This window comes from Patagioenas fasciata, chromosome 7 (genome assembly GCF_037038585.1).
Source record: "Patagioenas fasciata isolate bPatFas1 chromosome 7, bPatFas1.hap1, whole genome shotgun sequence".
NCBI classification, from domain to species: domain Eukaryota; kingdom Metazoa; phylum Chordata; class Aves; order Columbiformes; family Columbidae; genus Patagioenas; species Patagioenas fasciata.
In genome coordinates, this window is record NC_092526.1 from 4898362 (window position 1) to 4918320 (window position 19959).

Here is a 19959-nt window from a genome sequence, read left to right on the forward strand (position 1 = left end):
CAAAAGTCCTCCAGATTTTTCATAAAATCCCTAAACAATTGCCAAGTATCTTTTTTTTTTTTTTGATTGCAACTATCAGTCTTAACCAATAATACAGAAAGCATAAAAGGAATGGACATTTCTGTCCAGTGTCTCTTGCTGTTATAGAAACCTTTGCCATAGTTTAACAGCCAGAAATACTGAATTACTAGTGACTCAGTTTCTGATACCAAAATTCTTTTAGCGCTTGTAGATGAAGAAAAGTACGAATTTCCTGATGTCAGTATTGGTCCAAACAATCTACTGCCTTGATTCAGTGATTTGAAAAATGATGACTTAGAGTTTTGAAAGTGCTGAGAGATGTTAAAGCCTGGTCCTCTTATGATCAACTCATCTTTTCGGCTCTTAATGGGAAAATAAATCACAGATAAAAGATCATCCCGTTGCACAGAAGCAAAAAAGGTATGGTATCAATAGACTTTTATAGAAAAAGAAAACTCTATGAAAGGGATAAAGGAAATAAGGTAGTTTGTTCTGCTGATGCTCATGTTGGCAAGGTCAAAGCTCTCTTCAGGAGCTGCCTACCTCAAGAAATGAGAAGGAAACACCAAGTATATTCAGAGCATTTAAAAAGACATAAAGCATGTTTTTTATTGTAAAGCTATCCTCGTCACAAAATATCTAGAATTTCAAGGGTCTTATTAGATTTTTACTGTTCTTATTTTTCCTTTAATGATAAAGCTGTCAACTCTTATTTTTTTTTTTCTTTTCGTGTTCTCTCTCATTTAATTTTTGGTGCCACAGATGACATTAAAAGTATAGGAAAAGGAGCCAAATAAAGCTTTGCTATATTCTAATTAATTATTATTCTAATAAAAAAAAATTACAAACTTTTATATGGCAGCTGGCCTAGAGTCTCTTCTATGATCGTTAATTTTCAATGTGATACATATTATTTATATCCTATAAATGTAGGTGTAACACAGTGGCGAAGGAAGCAGGAAGAAAGAACCCATTAAGTATTTGGCCTGTATAAAAACTGATTGCACAGTCGATCTCTGCAATGTAGATAGGCTTTTTCAGAACATTTGTTTGCATTTATAATTAAATTAAACTTTAAGTATAATTAAAAAAAATCTCTATGGGAAAACCATATGTATAAATAATACTTTCCCCACTGTTAACTGCAGAAAAATGAAGGTATAGGGACCACAGAGGTCACAATTACTGAGTGAAAAAGTGACGTGTGGCAAGTGCGTTATTAAACATCATCCCACTGCGGAGCTTTAGAGGATTGGTGAATAAACAGATTGGGAGCACGTGCTGGTTTTTCAAGTAAATTTTGTGACTTCTTGAAACAGTCTGAAACTGCTGCTGTCTTCAGCATCTAATTGACAGGGGACAACAGGCCCTTGGGGACATCAGGTGGAGACTGCAGTTGCCCTCCCAGGAACACATTAAGTAAATTCTGCTCACCTCATCTCCTCACAGTGTTTTTTGCCAGAACCTTGTGCCCCCACAAGCTGTTTTCTGCCTGCGGCTTCCACTGGTCACTCAACAGGCAGATTTCTCGCAAGTACCCAAAGTAGCCAGGGCCAGAGTGGCTTTAATGTGCTATTAACTTCACCACTATATATTCATTTCTCACAGAAATATAAACTAGAAGAAAAATGTGCCTGGCACCTTAAAAAGCCAGCTTAGGCTTCTGTCTAGTTTTACAGCATCAGCCCATCTGTTTTAGGTGAAAACTTGAGCAGTGATGCTAACCTCAAGAACGTTAACCTCTGGATGCCACGAGACATGACAGACAGGACCATTATTTTTATGGTACATATTTTCCTGAGCAAACATCCTAGGCAGTGAAGAAGGACAGAAAATCCTGGTTTTACCTCTCTGTCTCCAAACAAAATACAGGGTACGATTATTTGAAAGCCAAGGCAGACTACATTATTGACACACAAATACCCAACAAGTATAAATCTAAGGGAGCCCAAGTAATGAGTCAAAACCATGAGGCTGATGATTTATTCAGTCTCACTGAATTTACTGGCATAAATACTGATTCCTCATAAACCAGAGTTCATCCTTCAGTTTCAGCTGAAGTCAAGAGTGATCCGGAGCAGCTGAGGAGGTGACAAACATCTACTACTCCCCCGAAACCTTCCCTGGAGATGGAAATGGAGGCTTGAAGGTGGGAATATTTTTATGTCTCTCATATCTCTCAATTTCATGAGAATTTTTGATTCAAAAGTCTTAGTTAATGTGTAGAACAAAACTAATGAAGTCGTTCTCCAACAGCTATGATCTCAAAAAAACACATACATACACAATATTTAGCAGTTCTGGTAATTGCCTCCAGGTAACTTTTAAAAGAGAAAATGTTGCAGCAGCCTCACATTCATACTTGATCAATTCAAATGTGTATCAAGTCTATAACGCAATTTAAGATCTGGGATTTTTCCTGTTTTCTGAGAAGTTCATTTTGTTTTCTTCTTAAGTAGTATCCGGAGGTTCACCACCGTTGATGATATTTGTTAAGCTATTAAATGTGGGGCTATTTAGTCTTTGCCAAGAGTAGTAAAATGTTTGGAGAAGTTAATGTATTTGTCATGTATCCTAATTAGCTGCCAATGTCAGCTTGCACACCTGTAGCAGGTGTTGGTCAATGTTAGATTCACTTAGGCCACATCTGTGAAAAATGTTTTATATTTGTGAAAATATGTTCATTTTATATGGAATCTGGGGAAATTTGTTCAGTAAATAAAACTGTAATGCAATGTTTGGGTCTAATTCTGGAACTGAAGTCTTCAAAACATCATCTTTCCTCTTCTCATTTGCTGGGGTCGAATCTTTGCCTTTCCAAAATCAGTGGCAAATCTTCCACTGACTTCGACAGAGCCAGTGCTCTGTTTGTAGTATTTCATATCCGGTTATTTTTAGCACCTTTTTCTCTTTTGCTGGTTTTCCTTTGGATCCTTGTTCTACTTTTGGTTTTTAACTTCCAACATCCAAACAATCCGTTATTTTGCCTTTTAATATATATATTTTTTTCCTCTCACTTAGATTCTTTGGGTTTTATGTATGCTTTTGTTTTTTGCTACCTTGTTTCATGTATCCGTTTCCTCTTTTTTCTTTGTTGTTGTTGTTTGTTTCTCATCTCCCCTTAAACTGCTATTTTCCTCTGCTTACTCTGCTATTTTTCGTCTCTCCTAGCTGACATTTCCCTCTGTGCAATATCTTTCTACCTTCACTTTCCTCTCTTTCCCCAAACACGGCTCATCATTCTATGCCACTAATGTATAGCAGATTCTGAAATACTGTCATCTGAGACAGTTAAGTACTAAACAAAACATTACCAGGGTGGAGGAATCACTTACCCTGATTGACAACAAATCGTAACTTCTGTATTGTTGCCAGATTGCCGCTAACTCTGTATATTCCATCAACATCTAGACCTGAAAGAGAAACACATATTTCATTTTAGATCATATAAGTATTTTTCTTTGTACGTCTGTCAGGAAGCCAGAAGCGCCCTAACAAGCATGAAGAAGAGAAATGAAAAATAATCCACCTGACAACAACTGAAGGGCCTCCTGCCTGATTAAAGCAACAATGAAAAATAAAAGTGGTAGATTAGCTTAAGTGAGTACAAAACACCTAACTATAATTATCTTGTAATTCTGTCAGCAGAATACGGTTCTGGGAGGGTATTTGAGTGTGATGGGAAAGGAGGAGTGAATTAGCTCTCGTGCTGATGGAGAAGGGCTGTTTGGGGTACGCACGGTGCCACGCGAGCCCTGCTGAAATGTGGGGTGATTCTATTAACAGTGCTGGGGAAACTTCTCAATCCAGGGCCTGTTTTTTTCAGACCTGAATTTCTGAGGCTGTGACCTTCCTGAAAATAAAGTGTCGAGATGCCCACTCTGCAATCATGACCCATGTGATACTATACACAACTACCATTTCTCTGCTATATTCTTCATAGCCGATCAGACAAGTTTGAAGATGAAATTAAATATCCCAAATAGCATATGCCCTGGAGTACATCTCTTCATTAATATAGGCCATTCTTTTCAAGGACAACCTGACAGTCTTGTTTCTCCCTGCATATCTACTCAAGGTTTATCTTCTAGGTGAAACTAGATGTCATACTCCTTTTTATGACATATTATCTCCTACAGCAAGCTCTGCTGATATGACTGTTTAAAATAGCACTTCCAGCTCTGGTTGCATAGCTGTAGCATTTCAAAGCACATGGGAACTGCTCTCCTTCCCTGGGAGAATTAGCTATTGTGCAACAATGACCGAATCTGCATGCTTAAAAATTGAAAACACTAAATGTACATTGTCATTTCACGTTTAAACCTTGCGAGTACATAAGAAGCTAAGAGAATCTACACAAACAGGTTTTTTTAAGGCTACTCATCACTTCGAACACAAGTTTTAATTAGCTTTTGGCAAGCAATTTCAGAAAAAGCCTTTCTCTTAGAAAACGCTAATTTGTCAAAACCAAAATTTTTCAGGAAATATTTCCTGAGAATATATCTAGAGGGATGGTTTTTTTTTTTTCCAATTTGGGGTAGGGAAAAAAGAAAAACTGAAACTATAGGAAAGAGTGAAAACAAGTGCAAAAACCCAGAAGCCCAGTTGTAATAACATTAAAATAAGAAGGAGCTGAGGTCCAAGTCCTTATTGCAAAGATACTTCCATTGTACCTTGGCCAGAGCCAGTGGACTCAACTGGTCAGAGGTATTCCTCACTGATCTTGAAACATTTCACAGATTTACTTCTGATGTAGACTGAAACCCAATACAGTATTTTGTGTGTTTGTTTTCTCTCTCTACATCTTATGTGATGTCTGTCCTACTAGAAACATCCAGATTTGGTTAACTTTAAATAATCAATTTTTAGAAGTAATAATAATTCCATATTATGCACTGGTTATCTATGTATTTTAGTGGGCAATTTTCTACCCTGCACCTGTGGGTGTGCTGCAACATAATACTGAGAGTGATGATTCATTTCAGGAAGATCCCCTTTGGTTACACAGGGATAAAGAAAAAGTTTACTTAAGAGAAATCAAAAAGGATTTGGTAATCAAGAACACTTGGAAGTTATCCATATACTGGATATACAACATATGAGCAAATGGAAATTACTAAAATGTTTAAGTAATGCAATTCTATCCTAAATCTGAAGTCTCTTTCTGTTTTAGTAAAGGGAGACTGGGAGAGGAAGAGTAATTCCGAGCGTAGGAATGTGGGAGTCTTGCTGTAAGGGATTAAGAATTGCACTGAGTAAATTGAAGTCTAGACCAGAAAGTAAAGAGGGGAAAGAAAATACAACAACAATAAAAAAAGACAAAAAAACCCAACCAAAGAAACAAAAAAACCCCAAAACAACAACAACAAAAACCAACAAAACAAAACAAAAAAAACCCCAGGCAAACAAACAAGCCTTAAAACCAGAATGTTAACTTTGGTTGGATCTAACTCAGTTTGGTTCTTAACCTTTTCGGATATGTGGAAGTGAAACCAATACATGTCACTTTGTCTGAAACAGCAGTGTCTCACAGTCATAGCATCAGTTTGGAATCTACATAAATTCTCCAGATTGAATGAATACGACAAACTACATTGTAAATTGGGTCCTATTACATGTTGCAAAATGATCTGGAGTACGCAAGTGTGTTATTACTGTTGTAAATTTACTTTGGTCCAGAAACGAGGTCTGATTCGTCTCATTTGGACACCATACAACATGGCAGAGAGAAAAAAAATGTAAAAAAAAAAATCCAAAAATTTCAAGCCAATTACAGTGTTCACGTGCCATCAACTTTCTGCTCCAAGAACTTTGAAAGTTAAGCCAAACCAAACCAATGCAAATTGGTGGATTTGGACATCCTTTTCATGACCGCATTATCTTAGCTGGATTGTTAACAACTTATTTTGGAAATCCAATTAGGCACAACAGAAAAAGAGCGAGAAATACATCTTTATAGCTCTAATATCTTGCTTTTATGAACGATTTTCAAAGTAAATTCTCTTTTAAGGGCACCTCTATCAAGAATAAAAACACCAGTGCACTGCTGTCAGTGTTTCTTCATGGCGATCTATAAATACTTAGGGAACAAGATGAAACAAAAGCCATGCAGAGTTTCCTATCTGGTTCTGGCATTTAAGTATAGTGGTAAAGAATGCTTTAGAAAAAATATTCATTGTAATCAAGTCCAACTGTTGTTCACTATAGGGTGACCTTCTTGTGTTTTGGAGTGGAGTTTATCAGGGAAGAATCACAGGATTTTGCTATAGAGGAGAACAAGTATTTTATTTGCTTTATATCCCAATCTTCAACTTTGTTTGTTTTAGTGAGGAACCTAAGGACAGGACAGACCCACCATTGAAGTGACAGCCAAAACATGATAAAGACTTCAATATTTCCATCCTAAATTTTGTAATGTTATGGTAATTTTAGGAGAAAGACAAAAGAATACATCAGTTTAACTGTCAAGCTATAGGCAAATGTTATCTATTTTCATTTAAAAAATCGTAGAGGTACTTCTGATGAGAAAGTTAAAATGCAACTGAACTCAAGCTTGCTTGAGAATCATGGTCAATGACGAATGTTATATTCAATCTGCTGCACAGAAGGCATTCAAGAACATTTATTAAATAGCATTTCTTGTACTCGTTCTAGCCAAAATGGAAATAACTGTGGATGTAGGTCAGCATCAGCTCTAGCATCAGTCTGAGCTGGAACCAGGTGGTACAGCGAAACATTAAAAACAGAGGAAAAAAGGAGAGCTTAGGTGATGTATTTATCCAAACATATATTTTAAAATGTGAGACTGATATTGGTTGAGGTAGTTCCGGTGTTCTACGAACTGATTTGAATGAAACGTTCTCATTTTTATTTTCTATTGCATAGAACGAATCCCTCTCCAAAATCACACTTCATTCTGCCTAAGTTTCATCTATATTTGACAATATCTTCAAATTGAATTTGACAATATCTTCAAAAGGAACATAAAAGGAAATTCTCTATGTGTGGGGGGAAAGGGAGAGTGATAGAGATTTGTCTCTCTGTTTTTTAACAAGATTTAGAATTTGAAACATGCCATTTTAAATAGTAGTAGGTAACTTCCTGCGTAGAAACCCATTAAACTTCCACAATTAATGTATCCTGAAATAGGTGTGGTCCCCAGGCCTGGTAGGAGTTTTGTAAAAGAAACCATCCTGCTGGATTCAACAACAAAGTGAAGTACAAACTTGAAGAAAGGCATTCTTTAGTTAGTCCTTTCATTTAAAATCAGTTATGTTCAGGGCAAAAATATTGTATTTCAAAGGAGCCTATTATGCCTTCCCATAAACAGAAAGATCATACGTTTTAAAACTAAAGTATCATTATGTAATCAAGCTGTTGTATTATAAACTATTTTGTGGGCTCAGATGCCCAGGGCTATCTTTACAAATATTTAAGAGGTCATTATCAGGGTATGTTCTCCCTAAAACTATAATTCTTTCCTCCTGTTTTCATATGCATCTTACCATAAATATCTGATATATAAACAATTTTTTTTAAGTTTACTAACGGCACAAAAGTGTGGCACGAAGTCATCTAAAGAGGCAGAAAAGGGTGACTGCAGTAAATACACCAATGGCAACATAATGTGTTTGGTGAGAAAAACACCACAAAAAATGTGCAACAAAAATAAAGTTTCACAAAAGGATCAGTATTTGTATGCCAGCAGAAGGAAAATCACGGAGAGCAGCAAACATTAAATCTGAAACGTTAAAAATCAACACTAAAAGTACTGTATCTGGATAGAGTTACGAAAGACACTTGAACTTCCAGGTGAATGTGGGAGCAAAAAAAATCAGAGCTAAAAATGATGAAAGAAATCTGAGTTACACCAGAGAGAGAAAATCAACATGGAAGCATTAACAACAAACAAGGGAGACATGGATGTAAAATCTGCAGCGCAGGGGTGGTGTGAGCTGAAGATACTTTGAACAAGTAAACTGTACGCAGCTTGATCAGCTTGAGTTGAGACAAGGAGCAGCTCCTTTTGAACATAAGATTATCTGCACCCAGTGTGGTTTTCAGTGTTGCTGACATCTCTATCGTGATTTTCGGTGTAGCGTTGGATGGGGTTAGGCATGTCCTAACGCTCCTGGAGCTGGGTAAGGGCTGAGACTGGGATTTGCTGTGCTCTGCTGGAAAAACCTTGTCTTTTGATCATCAGGACTACGCACTTCTTGTACTCCTCCTATCAAAGGATCACATTTGCGAGGCTGAAAACAACATCCCAGCTGACTTCTGTTATGAAAACAGGTCCCACCCCTAGTCCAGAGAAGCTACTCAGCTACCATGGAAGTGGGTGCCATACAAATGCCATGTTAGATAATTCTACCAGATAGGCAAGGGTAAACAAACCTAGGAGACCCAACAGCAGGTGATACTGGAAGTCAATCTATCTGAAGGACAAAGAGATAATCACTGTTGTAAAACTTATCAGTGCTCATGTATACATGTCTCTCATTTGTAAACAAAATACAGAGAAATGTTTGGACATAACTAATACTGGAAACAGTGGCAGAAGAGTTATTCTGCTGTTGTAAAAGCAGTAAGAGAGATGCACTTGGAGGCTGGCTAGACTGACCTCAGTCCCAGACAGTCTACTTAAATAATTAATTCAGGACTCTATGAACAAATAATTCATAGCAAAATATAATTAAGCCTAACCAGCATGGTTTCATGGAAATCAAGGCCTTGTCTAGCAAACTTGTTGCATTTTTTGATAGGATTGGATTTTTGACAGGTCTGGTTGATAAAGGCAATGGTGTTGAAATAGTATGTTTGGATTTCCATGAGGCTTTTGACTTAGTACCACATGACATTTTGATTAAAGCACTCACATTTTATGGAATTAACAGAGCATATATTACATGGATTAAAAACTGGCTCAATGACAGACCTCAAAATGTGGTTGTTAATGGGAGATATCAGTTAACAAGGTCATAACTTGCAGAACTCTCGAGAGCGGAGCTCTCAGTCCAGTGCCATCCAATATCTTCATCAGAGATGGGGACAATGAGAAAAAAAAAATATCTCTGTTGGCAAAGTAAGCAGATGACACAAAGATCAGGAAGATATTAAATGATGGTGAGGATAGGTGAAGTTACAGAAGATCTGAACTGCCACCATAAATGGTCACAGTCTGGTAAATAACTTTTCATATGGAGAAACAGAGGCTACATCCCACACTGTGGATGTAGTTTACAGAGGACTCGAGGGTTATTTTGGATAATTAGCGGAACATGTTCTCTCAATTCAGTGCTATAGCAAAGAGGACTAATGTGAACTCTGGAATTGTAGAAAGAGGAATATCAAGCAGAAGAAGAGTAGAGGTTGCACCTCTTCATGTGCTACACATGGGATCTCCAATAGAGGACTGTACTTGATAATGAAGCAAACAAAATGAAACATAAAATATATGCTTTGCTGCTCATATTGAAGAGAGGATGGAGAGGTGTCCTCTCCATCGGTACTTTTCACATCATTTGCAGGTGCTGGACTCATGACCAGCACTGCCCAGCTGTAGGACCTGTGACAGACAAGCCTGAGTTCAAGGTAGCATGAACAAGATTTTCTATTTTCTATTATTAGTAGAAACCCAACACTGCGTCAGAATTTAGTAAAGTCAGAGATAGTGGGGGAAAGAAAGGAGAGGTTGTACTAGTTCTTAACAAGCTAAGAAATGACTGACATGAGGTTTGGTGAATGTCTTTAGGAAATTAGCTAACAAGAAATAATTCTATGTTTGACTGCAATAATATCAAGAAGATGAGGGGCATTCCTACATAAAAAGAGAATCTCATTTTTCCTTGCCGTAATAACTTCAAGACGCAATGAAAAGAGAAAAGCTTGACTAAGATCTTATTGTTTTCAAGACCCTGTAGAAACTGTTTAATGGAAGCAATTACAACACTGAATATGAGCATTACATACTGAGAATAAGTAACAAGTGAATATGATGGATTATATACTTTATGCTGTTTCATATCACTTGATGGTAGAATTTCCATTTAGATATTTATATACAAATAAATAAGGGTAGAGACAATACAAAGCAAGTGCAATTTAAACTAGCAGAGTCCACTGCTATGCAGGGCTGCGTTTAATGCCTAAATCAAGCTTGCTTTGCCTTCGTCTTCTTCTCTATTGTGTTGCACTGACTTTGACATTCAAGAAGTTTATGGTTTAAAAGCCCCAGGAACAAGACGTACTCAGAAGGCTCCCTGTAACAAGAAATAAAACTCAGCTTTGAAGCTATTTGTTTTGAACGAAACCGTCGAACATGCAGCCTGTTCACTGTAATTTCGCCGTTACCTCCAATATATACTTTTGCTATTCTGATAGTCCCACTTCTTGTAGCTAAACACAGTGACCTCATTGCTTTCCACTGTATTTTCTTTTAAACATTGACTGGGATGATTGAGATTCAGGAATGTGGGAAAATGGATTCCCAAGCCACGTCCATCCCCTTTAATTCTGAGCTGTAATTTTTGGCTTGACTTGAATCACAGTCATCACATTTCAGTCTGAATCTCTCTGTAAAGTGATCTTTCTTAAACATTTCTTTCACTCATCATGGGATCAGAAACAAAGCCATTCTAGTCTTTCAGCGAAACACTTACAAACGTCTTTTTACAGCGACTCACAAGAGCTGAATTTCCTTTAAAAATGTTTGAAAAAGAGGAGGTTTTCATTGCCTGATTGTCCTCTTTGTGAATCTTGTCATCTGTATGCCATGAGCTACAGCTATTTTAATCTGTTTTTGTTTGCAATCCATTTGGTGTCCGCCCAAGAAAATGCAGGTGATTCTAATTAACTTACTGCTGAAGATGTGGAAAAATCTCAATTGTGCTACAGAAAATTATACACTTAAAACCTTCCCTCTATTATTTATAACGGCTTATTAATGAAAATGATTACATGAATACATTTACCACCTGATTCATCTTTGTTCACTTTTTAAATCAACAAGGTTTATGCTAAGGGAGAAAAATCCCTACCAAATACAGACCTCAAGTACACACATCAGCTCGCTGGTTTAAATGGCACTTTAAAAGGAAATAACATTGTCTTACTTTATGCAACACAGCATAATATCTGAAATTAGCAAAGGTTTAGAAATAGCCATTCTCTCTCTGTAACACATTAGTATTCAATTTTGTGAATGTTCATTTCTTTTTTTTGGTTTGCTTGTTTGTTTTCTGTTTTAATACCTCCTTCACCACTCCTATTTGCCCTCATTTGCTGCATTTCCTGCTTCTCACATTTGGGTTAGTAGGTCCATTCTGACCAATGCTTGATTTACTTGAAATAAAATAGAATTTCTATGGCTCTCTGCTACTTTACCAATGACAGTTTTTTACCCTGCTTGACCAAAAGGTCTTTCAGGAGTATCAGGAATCTTCAGAAGCTGAATGGTCCTTCATCAGTAGCTCTCTTGGGATATAAGCAGCTTCATGTCCCCAGAGATGTGCAGCTTCCAAATCCTACCTGTCTGGTGTTGTGGCATGATGGTGAAGGGAATTTCAAGTAGACAGATTTGGGTCATTTGTAGAAAAATCAATAAATGTTAAATACTAGCACTAGGTATTTTCTATTAGGTACAACTACCAACAGCCAGTTTACCACTTTATTCTGTGCTATGCAATATAAGCTTCGATAGTCTAATTTGAATGTGATGACAACGTGGATAATGCAGTTTATTTTGGGGAGAGTGAAAGCCTGAATAAAGGTTATCGTTTTAGGAGAAGCTGATGATGGAAAAACTCATCCACTGTGTGACATGATCAGAACAGCTGGGGATGTAATGTGGAGGGTAGGGGGAGAAGAGAGCCAAGGTATTTTGTATGTTCAAGAAATATATACAACATTGCCATTTCTTATATCCCAGCTGTGCCTGTTAACTTCTGGAAACATGTAGAGCTCAGCAATAAAGCATACTTGACTGATATTTACTGCAATGTGCATTATAAGACATTTTCTGTCACACATTACGTTCTGAAAGAGTTAAGTAACATGAAAAATACAGGCTCAAGATTATATCTGTCATGGATGAAAATACTACATTTATGCCTCATTGTAATCCATTCATTGGTTTATGGACCCTGAGCCCTCCAGGGAGTGTCACAACTCCACATGATACTGCTGAGAGCTGTATTTTGCTTTTGGATTTCTGATTTAGCTGAAAGAAGTTTAAAAACACATGTAGCCTGACAACTCCCTATTGGCTATACAACTGAGGAGGGTCGAGAGCATAAAGTCTTCCAGCCAAAGCCAGCTGTAACTTATGCTCGCTAAACTGGCTGAAGGTCTGCCTGTTACAGACAGTAGCAAACAAGAAATTTATGCATTTTGCTAAATCCTCCCACTTTGCTTAAACTGTGCTTCATTTGGGGATCCATCATCACCAACTTCATGCCTGTGTTTTTTGAGCAACATCAGAATACTGAAGGAAATTGCTCTTGGGGGGGGGTCTAACTCTTCTCTTAGGACTATATAGGACTTTCAGGCAGGTCCACTGACATCAGTAGGAACTGTGGTTAAAAGCAAAGGGATGGATACAATTCTCCAAACATCCCTTACTCCCAATGCTGATTTGAAACAGAATTTAGTGCACAGTAGGGACAAATCTGTTCATGTCTTTCACAATAGTGAGAGATTAAATTAGACCTCAGTAATGTCACCTCCCCATCCTGACCAGTGCTGCTGCTTGTTGGACTTTTAGCGGTTGGAAACTGAAGAGCTGTACATTTGGGCACATGTAATCTTCAGCCAAAATGGGTAAGGAGCTTGTATTTTCTGGACTGTAGTACCGTTGTTTGGCAAAGAGATATACATATTTTTAATAATAGTGATTGGGGTAGAAAATTTGGGATGGTATAGGGATGTTTAGGATGGAAGTTGAAAGTCACAGGACAGTTTCTTCCATTGTTCCTTGGCTTTTCAGAGCTAGTTGAGGACTCCAAATGGGCCCAACAGTCTTCTGTTTAAAAGACCATTTTGTTCCTTGTTCAGGCTTAGATGTTTCAAGGTTATGTATCTTATCTTCAGGAATGGGTCTTGCCTAACCATTTGTGGGCATGTCCTACAGCTGTTGCACAGTGCTGGGAAGTGGATGCAAACACGGGATTTAACTGTTATAGTTCAACAACGATTAAAGAAATACCAGGGAGGCACTGGGTAGTGCCTGTTTCTTTGCCTAACACCGGAGCCTGGATCTGTTTCTTACAGTTAGAAATTAGACCGGCTCAGTTCTGGATTTCAAACAGAAGGAATGTGCAGAACCCTGCTCTAAAAATGGAGTCTGGGCTCTCATGTGCAGTTGATAATGGTCTTGGCTTGTCTGTATCATATTATAGGCATCTTTGTATTTGCTTTTTATCTTTAAGTGGGAGAAAATGTTGAAAAATTAGATTCTCTAGTCTAAGGAACACTATCAGACACCTTTAGGTGTTACAGTCCATGCCCGTGTGGAGAACTCAGAGGGTCTCTGGGAAGATAAGGATACATACCGCTATCTAACACCAACTTACTGAATTCCTAGCATTGCATATCTATTTTACATATAAACGTGATCAAAGATGTGTATGTATATACATAAACATAGGCACCTTTTAATTTAGTAATAGATTTCCTGGTGTACATTGCAGACATTTAAAGAGACAATAATACTTCAAACAAAGGGATGCCACTGAATGCTCTTGCACCTTCTTTTGTGTGATAAATCTCTCGTCTAACAAGTGAGGAAAAAGTCGTATTTAGTCTTATGAAACAGTGACATTAAACAGTATTGTGTGGAAAAATTGAAACATTAATTTGTATATGACCGAAGCTTATCATGCTTAGGTATTTTCCCACTTGTTTTCCCCATTGTAGTGGCAGCAGTCTGCACTTAGATTATTTTTTCCTGACATTCCACTACATTTACTGTCCTCAAACAGGTTCAGGTAACTTTAAAGCCTTTTTTCTGCCTTTGCTTAAATTGGGCAAAATCTGAACCATTACCAAAGCAAACTTTGGCAAAAAATGTGGCCAAGATATCTACAGAAACCATAAAAATCCTGAAGAATTACAAAGAGTGGTAAGTAGCAAAATTTAAGAGACTAGCGCATACTTCATTACTTTGACAGAAGCAACTCCATAGTTTTCATTTGGCAAGCATACCATGGTATATTGCATTAAAATAGCATAAAACTTGTATCTGAATTGCTCGGGAACTCCTGAAAAGAGTTGTTTAAGTATAGTCTGAAATGGAAAAAATTGCTTCCTGCTTTGAAATATGCAAAAAAAAAAAAATATCACAATGAAACACAAATAATATAACTGAAGCATAACTGAAATGCACAAGAAATTAACAAAAATACTGATTTCTGAAAAGAAAAACCTAGTTGCTGGCAATGAAATGGACTGGCTATCTGTTAGCTAAATTTTGGGTGAAGTAAATGCATAAATACCAGTATCATTTGATATTTTCATGGAAGATAATTATTTTAAAATGTGAAGCTACAGAAATTTTTTTTTTATTTGAATCATTGTCTTTGTATCTTAATCCTGACTGTGACATGGAATGATGTAAGGAAGGTGGAAATCCAATCTCGTCCCTTTTACTAGGGTTCACACAGACCCTGTAGTATTTCTGAAGGCTTGGAAAGGCAAAGTTGGCATACAGTATTTTCCATATCTAATTTCCTTCTTTGGTGAAAATTCCAGTAATTATTAATGACATTTAATATAGAGACATTCAAGACAGTTGCAAAGTTTCTAACACAAACTCTTACTGTAAGCTGTGCTCTCTGTATTTTTAATGTGTGGCATATGGGAATACAACAAATGCAACTGAAACAGAGATAACAAAAGAAACCATTGTGAAAAATTTCTAGTGTGCAAATTCGGATACTTTTCTGACATCAGTGCATCATAGCCGCTTGCAAAGTATCTGAAAAGATTGTGTCTTTGCTCAGTGATGGCAGAAGTGCTGTGCAAAAAGCTCCGTCACTGGACCAGGGCTACTTTTGACCAGAGAGTAGCCACTGCTGTGAGGATAGTCCTGCAGGTCATAGATCAGGGCTTTAAATAAAGCGGTTTGTGAGTTTTAGTGGTAAAACAGGAAAACATGAATGCCTAAAGAGCACCCTTCCAGCATCTTCATGTTTGGATTCAAGCGTGGCTTACATTTTAGCTAGGCTGGAGAATTTGAATGATTTTGTTTTCAGCGGTTAGAGCAGATGCTCAGCTTGTCTGAAAATTTTATAGGCTAAGTGAAGGCAGTTTTCCATAGAAGAGGATGTATCTTATCTCACTGCTAAGGTTTATTAAAAATATGTAACACCTGATAATTTAACACCGAGTGAGTGGCTGTTAAATTTCTCCCCTCTCTGTGTATCCATCTCACACACACACACATCTACACACGAACAGAGGAATGCTTCTCCACTGCCAAACTATGTGCCAAGATTTTGTTCACTTTAATCTCCATCATATGAGTTAGATGACCATGAGGCAAAGTTTCTACCAAGTATGCTGACAGATTTTTAGTTCTAGCGGCTCCACGGGGCATCGCTACAAGCACACTAAGAAACTTTTCGTATTAAAGATTTCTGAGCTTATCTGTTTTCTATTTAAGTCAACATGAGCAGTATCACCATAAAGAACTCAACACTTGCTAACTGATACCATACACCCATCAAAATTATTTCATTTCTAAGTAAACAAAAAGTTGTGGTACCTCCAACACCATTGTGTGGTTACTGCTGGCACAGGAAAGCCACTTGGTGGCAGCTCCTTTGGTGTTTTATGTCACATAACACCACGTCAGCTCAGGACTGACAAATCTAAACATACGGTTTGAAATATTGGGGGAATTTTTTCCTGTGAAGATGGAAGGAAGAAGCATGGAATAGGCCCTCTGTGTCTTTTGAGGACTTGCTCATTTTCTGAATGAAGACATCTCAGAGAAGACCCACCACCTTACCTTTGGTTTGGAGAGGCTCCTCAGTGATTTTAAGAGCCTCAGTATTATCTGTAAATGGCCCATAATCTGGGTATCTGAACAAGTTATTTTTTGTTTTTAAATCCTGAGAGAAAATCTGGATATTTACATCCGTGATATATATATAAAGCTTAAGGTCCTGATCCAACAAAGCACTGAAACATTTCCTTAACTAGAAGGTACAGCCATTGACCACAAAATAGATGGATTCAGGTCCTTAAGAGAAGTCTCCATCTGTTTTGGTCGACCAAGGCTGGTATCAGTAAAGCAGGAATTATAGAGCAAAATAACCTACATCCATTATGAAGTAGAATAAACGTGAGAAAACAGTTTGCAATGGCAGTATTTGTTTCCTGAGAATTTCAGTTATTTGAAATGCATCATCTCTGACACCAAAACAAAGGTGTATGAAGGAATCATGAAGAGAGAGCTGGATCAGGCTGGCCAGAGCTGCTCAGCATCCAAGTGATACGGTTCTGTTGCGTTATGAAACAAAATGACCGCATTTTGCTCTCATTTACATCTATGTCATTCCTCCCAAACCAAGGAGCATTGTTTGCCTGCGTGGAGACAAAAAGTTGGTTTGCTATATAATTATACCCATGATCTGTGGGGATCTTGATTATAATAAAACAATCTGCTAAGCGAATATACAACTGGAGATCTTTAAAACTTCTTAATTCCTTGGGGGTTTATCATGCAGTAGCCAATTTGGGGACAATTCAGTTACTAGATTGCTAACAATATCGGTTTCATAAATTCAGAGGAGTAAAATGAGCTGAAAAACCCCCTCTTAAAGAAGTGTAAACCTTAACATAAAGCCTTCTTTTTAAGCTGCCCTCTTACTTTGCCCTCTGCCTTGCTCCTGATGCTTTCTGTCGGTACGATTTCTCTCACTTAGATATCAATCCCATTAGACTGCTATATTATATGGTTAAAATATTGATGTAACACAGGCTGCTACAGCAAATAATTGAAGTAATAAAATACAACTGCAGTTATTTGCTCTCTTGAATTGAGAGCAGAAGAAAAAAAGAGACAGGGTTTTTTAAGCTGACCCCATAGTGTTGCATACAGACAGCAAAACTTCTTTTAATGTGTTTTCTTTCATTGCTGTAAAACTCTTTTGAATAAAAAATACAGTGTACTTATAGTAATTTTTTCTTTATTCCACAGGAAAAGCAATTAGCCTACATTGTGGAACGATGCCTTCATAATTTTATTTTAAAAACCATAACTTCATTTATAAGTGACAGGGATTTTAGAAGAATCTGAAACTACAACTACTTTTTTTCCCCCTTAAAGGGAGTTACTGGACTTAACGATTATTTTTTATGTGTGTGAACATCTCCTCTAGGCCAAGACTCATTTTGTGCAGTGTTAGCCCAATGCGTTCTATTAATGGCTGGACTGTAAGTTCTGACTAAGTGGGGTTTGCAGTGGAAATCCTGCCAGCTCCTTGTCTGTGGTGGCATGTGGACTGAACTAGGGCACAGTGCCTCACGTCTTTGCTTTATTCAGGAGAAAAAAGAGGGCTTTTTAGCTTTTGCATGGCTAGGAAGTCGATACTCATGTGTAATCTACCCCAAATCTGACTCTGACCAGAGGGTACGTCAGGACCTTCATTTTCTCTTTGGCACAGGCTGGCTTTACATTTCTCAAGACGTTTTGTTTCAGCGTGTACAAATGTCAACTCCTTGATTTACAAAGTATATTAACATTATTTCAATATCTAGAAAATGTTGTTTGATTCTTTTTTCTTTCATAGGTTAAGTGGTTTATTTTATTTATTAAGACTATTGAAAAAGATTTTATGGAAAATTCTGAAGACAAAATGCCCTGTTTCCTTCTGCATGTTCACTAATAGATATATTATACAATGCTAGAAAAAGGCAAAAGGCCAAACTCATCTCTGGTGTAATTCCAGTAAAAGCAATAAAATTACACAAGGCATGAGTTTGGCCCAGGCATTGCAAATGTTACTCTGGTGCACACTGAGTGTCTGCTTGTTGTTACTGGCAAGGCTTAAAATACAAATCCCCCTCTTCTTCGTAGACATGGATACATTTCTCTGGAACAGATTAATCAACGAAACAGGTATCAGGTAACTATGACAAAGACAGCAACTGGTTCAAATGCTTGCCTTATTTTAATGGCTTTTTCTTCTAACTAGCTTACCATTTCTGCTTTCAATTTTTAAAAATATTTATTTATTCTCTCTCTTACGCATTGTCATTGCAAGGCTTTTTTGGCATTTTTTTTTCCTGCTGTTGTCTCCTTTTCTCTAATTTGTCTTGTATGCCCTTCCGTGATTTTTCCTGTTGACACTTCTTGATATTTTTCCTCACTCAGAATGTGGCTTTCTAGCAGACACAGAGGCCCCAGAGTGAATACCCTTCGGAGCCAACTCGGACTTGGACCTTGCACAACGCTATTAACTGGCTCTTACTCTAAGAAAGGTGGCTGTAGCGCGATTGCCTGAGCCCGAAGACAGAAATGGTTGAGGAAAGCCTGCCAACATGTTTGCACTAAATTCAACCACTCTTAATTTCTACTCAAAAGAAGAATAAACAAAACAAAACAAGCAAAAAACCCCCATGCAAACAAACAAACCAAAAACCAGCAAACAAACAAATACGAAACCTTTTAAATCACGAACTTGCAATGGCTTTTCTCAGAACCTTGTTGGGTTTTATTGCATTCATATGTACGTTTAAGTTTATGCTTGTTGGCCACTTTAAAGTAAACGTAGTTCAATGCCCTCAGAAACAGTTTTCTTCATCCCACTAGAATTCCCTGGAAAAAGGCTTTATCTGCTGAACTGCTGGATATTTGTGTGTGTGTGTAATTTTTTTCCTATCAGCTTGTTTTTCTTTTTTAAAAAAATATTAAAAAATCAGCACATATAAAAGCTGGGAGCAGAAGCCTCCTTGGAACAAGATAGAATCATAAAAGACTTCAGGAATCTCATCACAAGCTAAACAGTACAAATTGCACATTCTTCATGGAAGTATTAGCTCTTAGTGCGTGCCTGGATCCAAGTATAATAGATTATCCCAAAGTGGGAAAGAATGAACAGTACAAAATTAGCAGAACTGGGAGCTCAGATCATTTGGTGGAGGAATATGATCTCTGTACTTTCAGGGTACTGAATTCTAAAGCCACTGGAAACTGTATGTAAAATTATATCAGGGTAAGCGAGGAAGCATGTGTAGGCCTGGGAGGAGGAGGAAAAAGGTTCGGAAAATGCCTTTCCAGGGGACAAGAAGTACTGAAAAACAGTGTTATTCACTTGTAGGAAACAAACTGCTATTCACAAAGTGTCTTGCTCTGAGGGTAGAAATATGCTAAAAGATACAATAGAGAGAAAACACAAATAAAATACATTTTGGTGACTGCTCAGGGGCCAAGTGCTGTTGGAGAATAATCCTGCACTCAGACAGAAATCTAAAACTGCACAGGATAGAGGTTGGTCTCCTGAGGTTTCCCTTCTTCTCAAGAAAACTTTGCCAGAACAAATCCTTTATGCCACCAGCTGATGGGTTTGGTCTGATCATGCTGGGAAGCAGCCCAGGAACACTGAACATTTAATGGGAGTTCAAAGACAGTGGTGAGCAACCCCTGGCAAAACTACCCTGTACTTTCAGACTTCCAGGTCCTCAGGAATGAGACAGAAGAATTTTCAAGAACCAAATACATAAAAAAAAAAATATTGCTTAAGCTAAATACGACCTGGAGGAGCAAGTCGCTGAACACAAATCTAATAATACGGAGCATTACAATACATATAGGGATATAAGCTACTAGAGGTTATATATAGTGGTTATTAATACACATTTTGGCTGTCCTCATGGCTTCTACCATCCTCACTGTGCTCTTATAATCTACTAACTACACCACACCGAAGTTAGTGA

At 37.5% G+C, this 19959-nt stretch overlaps 1 protein-coding gene across 2 annotated transcripts in view; it reads right to left on the minus strand.

Annotated features, from left to right (window-relative positions):
- The window catches only part of ARHGAP15 (Rho GTPase activating protein 15), a 324812-nt gene that overhangs the window by 101691 nt on the left and 203162 nt on the right, over nucleotides 1–19959 (minus strand). For both annotated transcript variants that reach the window (XM_065840373.2, XM_071810688.1), the window contains exon 11: nucleotides 3357–3434. In XM_065840373.2, coding sequence (XP_065696445.1) covers nucleotides 3357–3434 — 78 coding nt within the window. The remainder of the gene's footprint in view (nucleotides 1–3356; nucleotides 3435–19959) is intronic.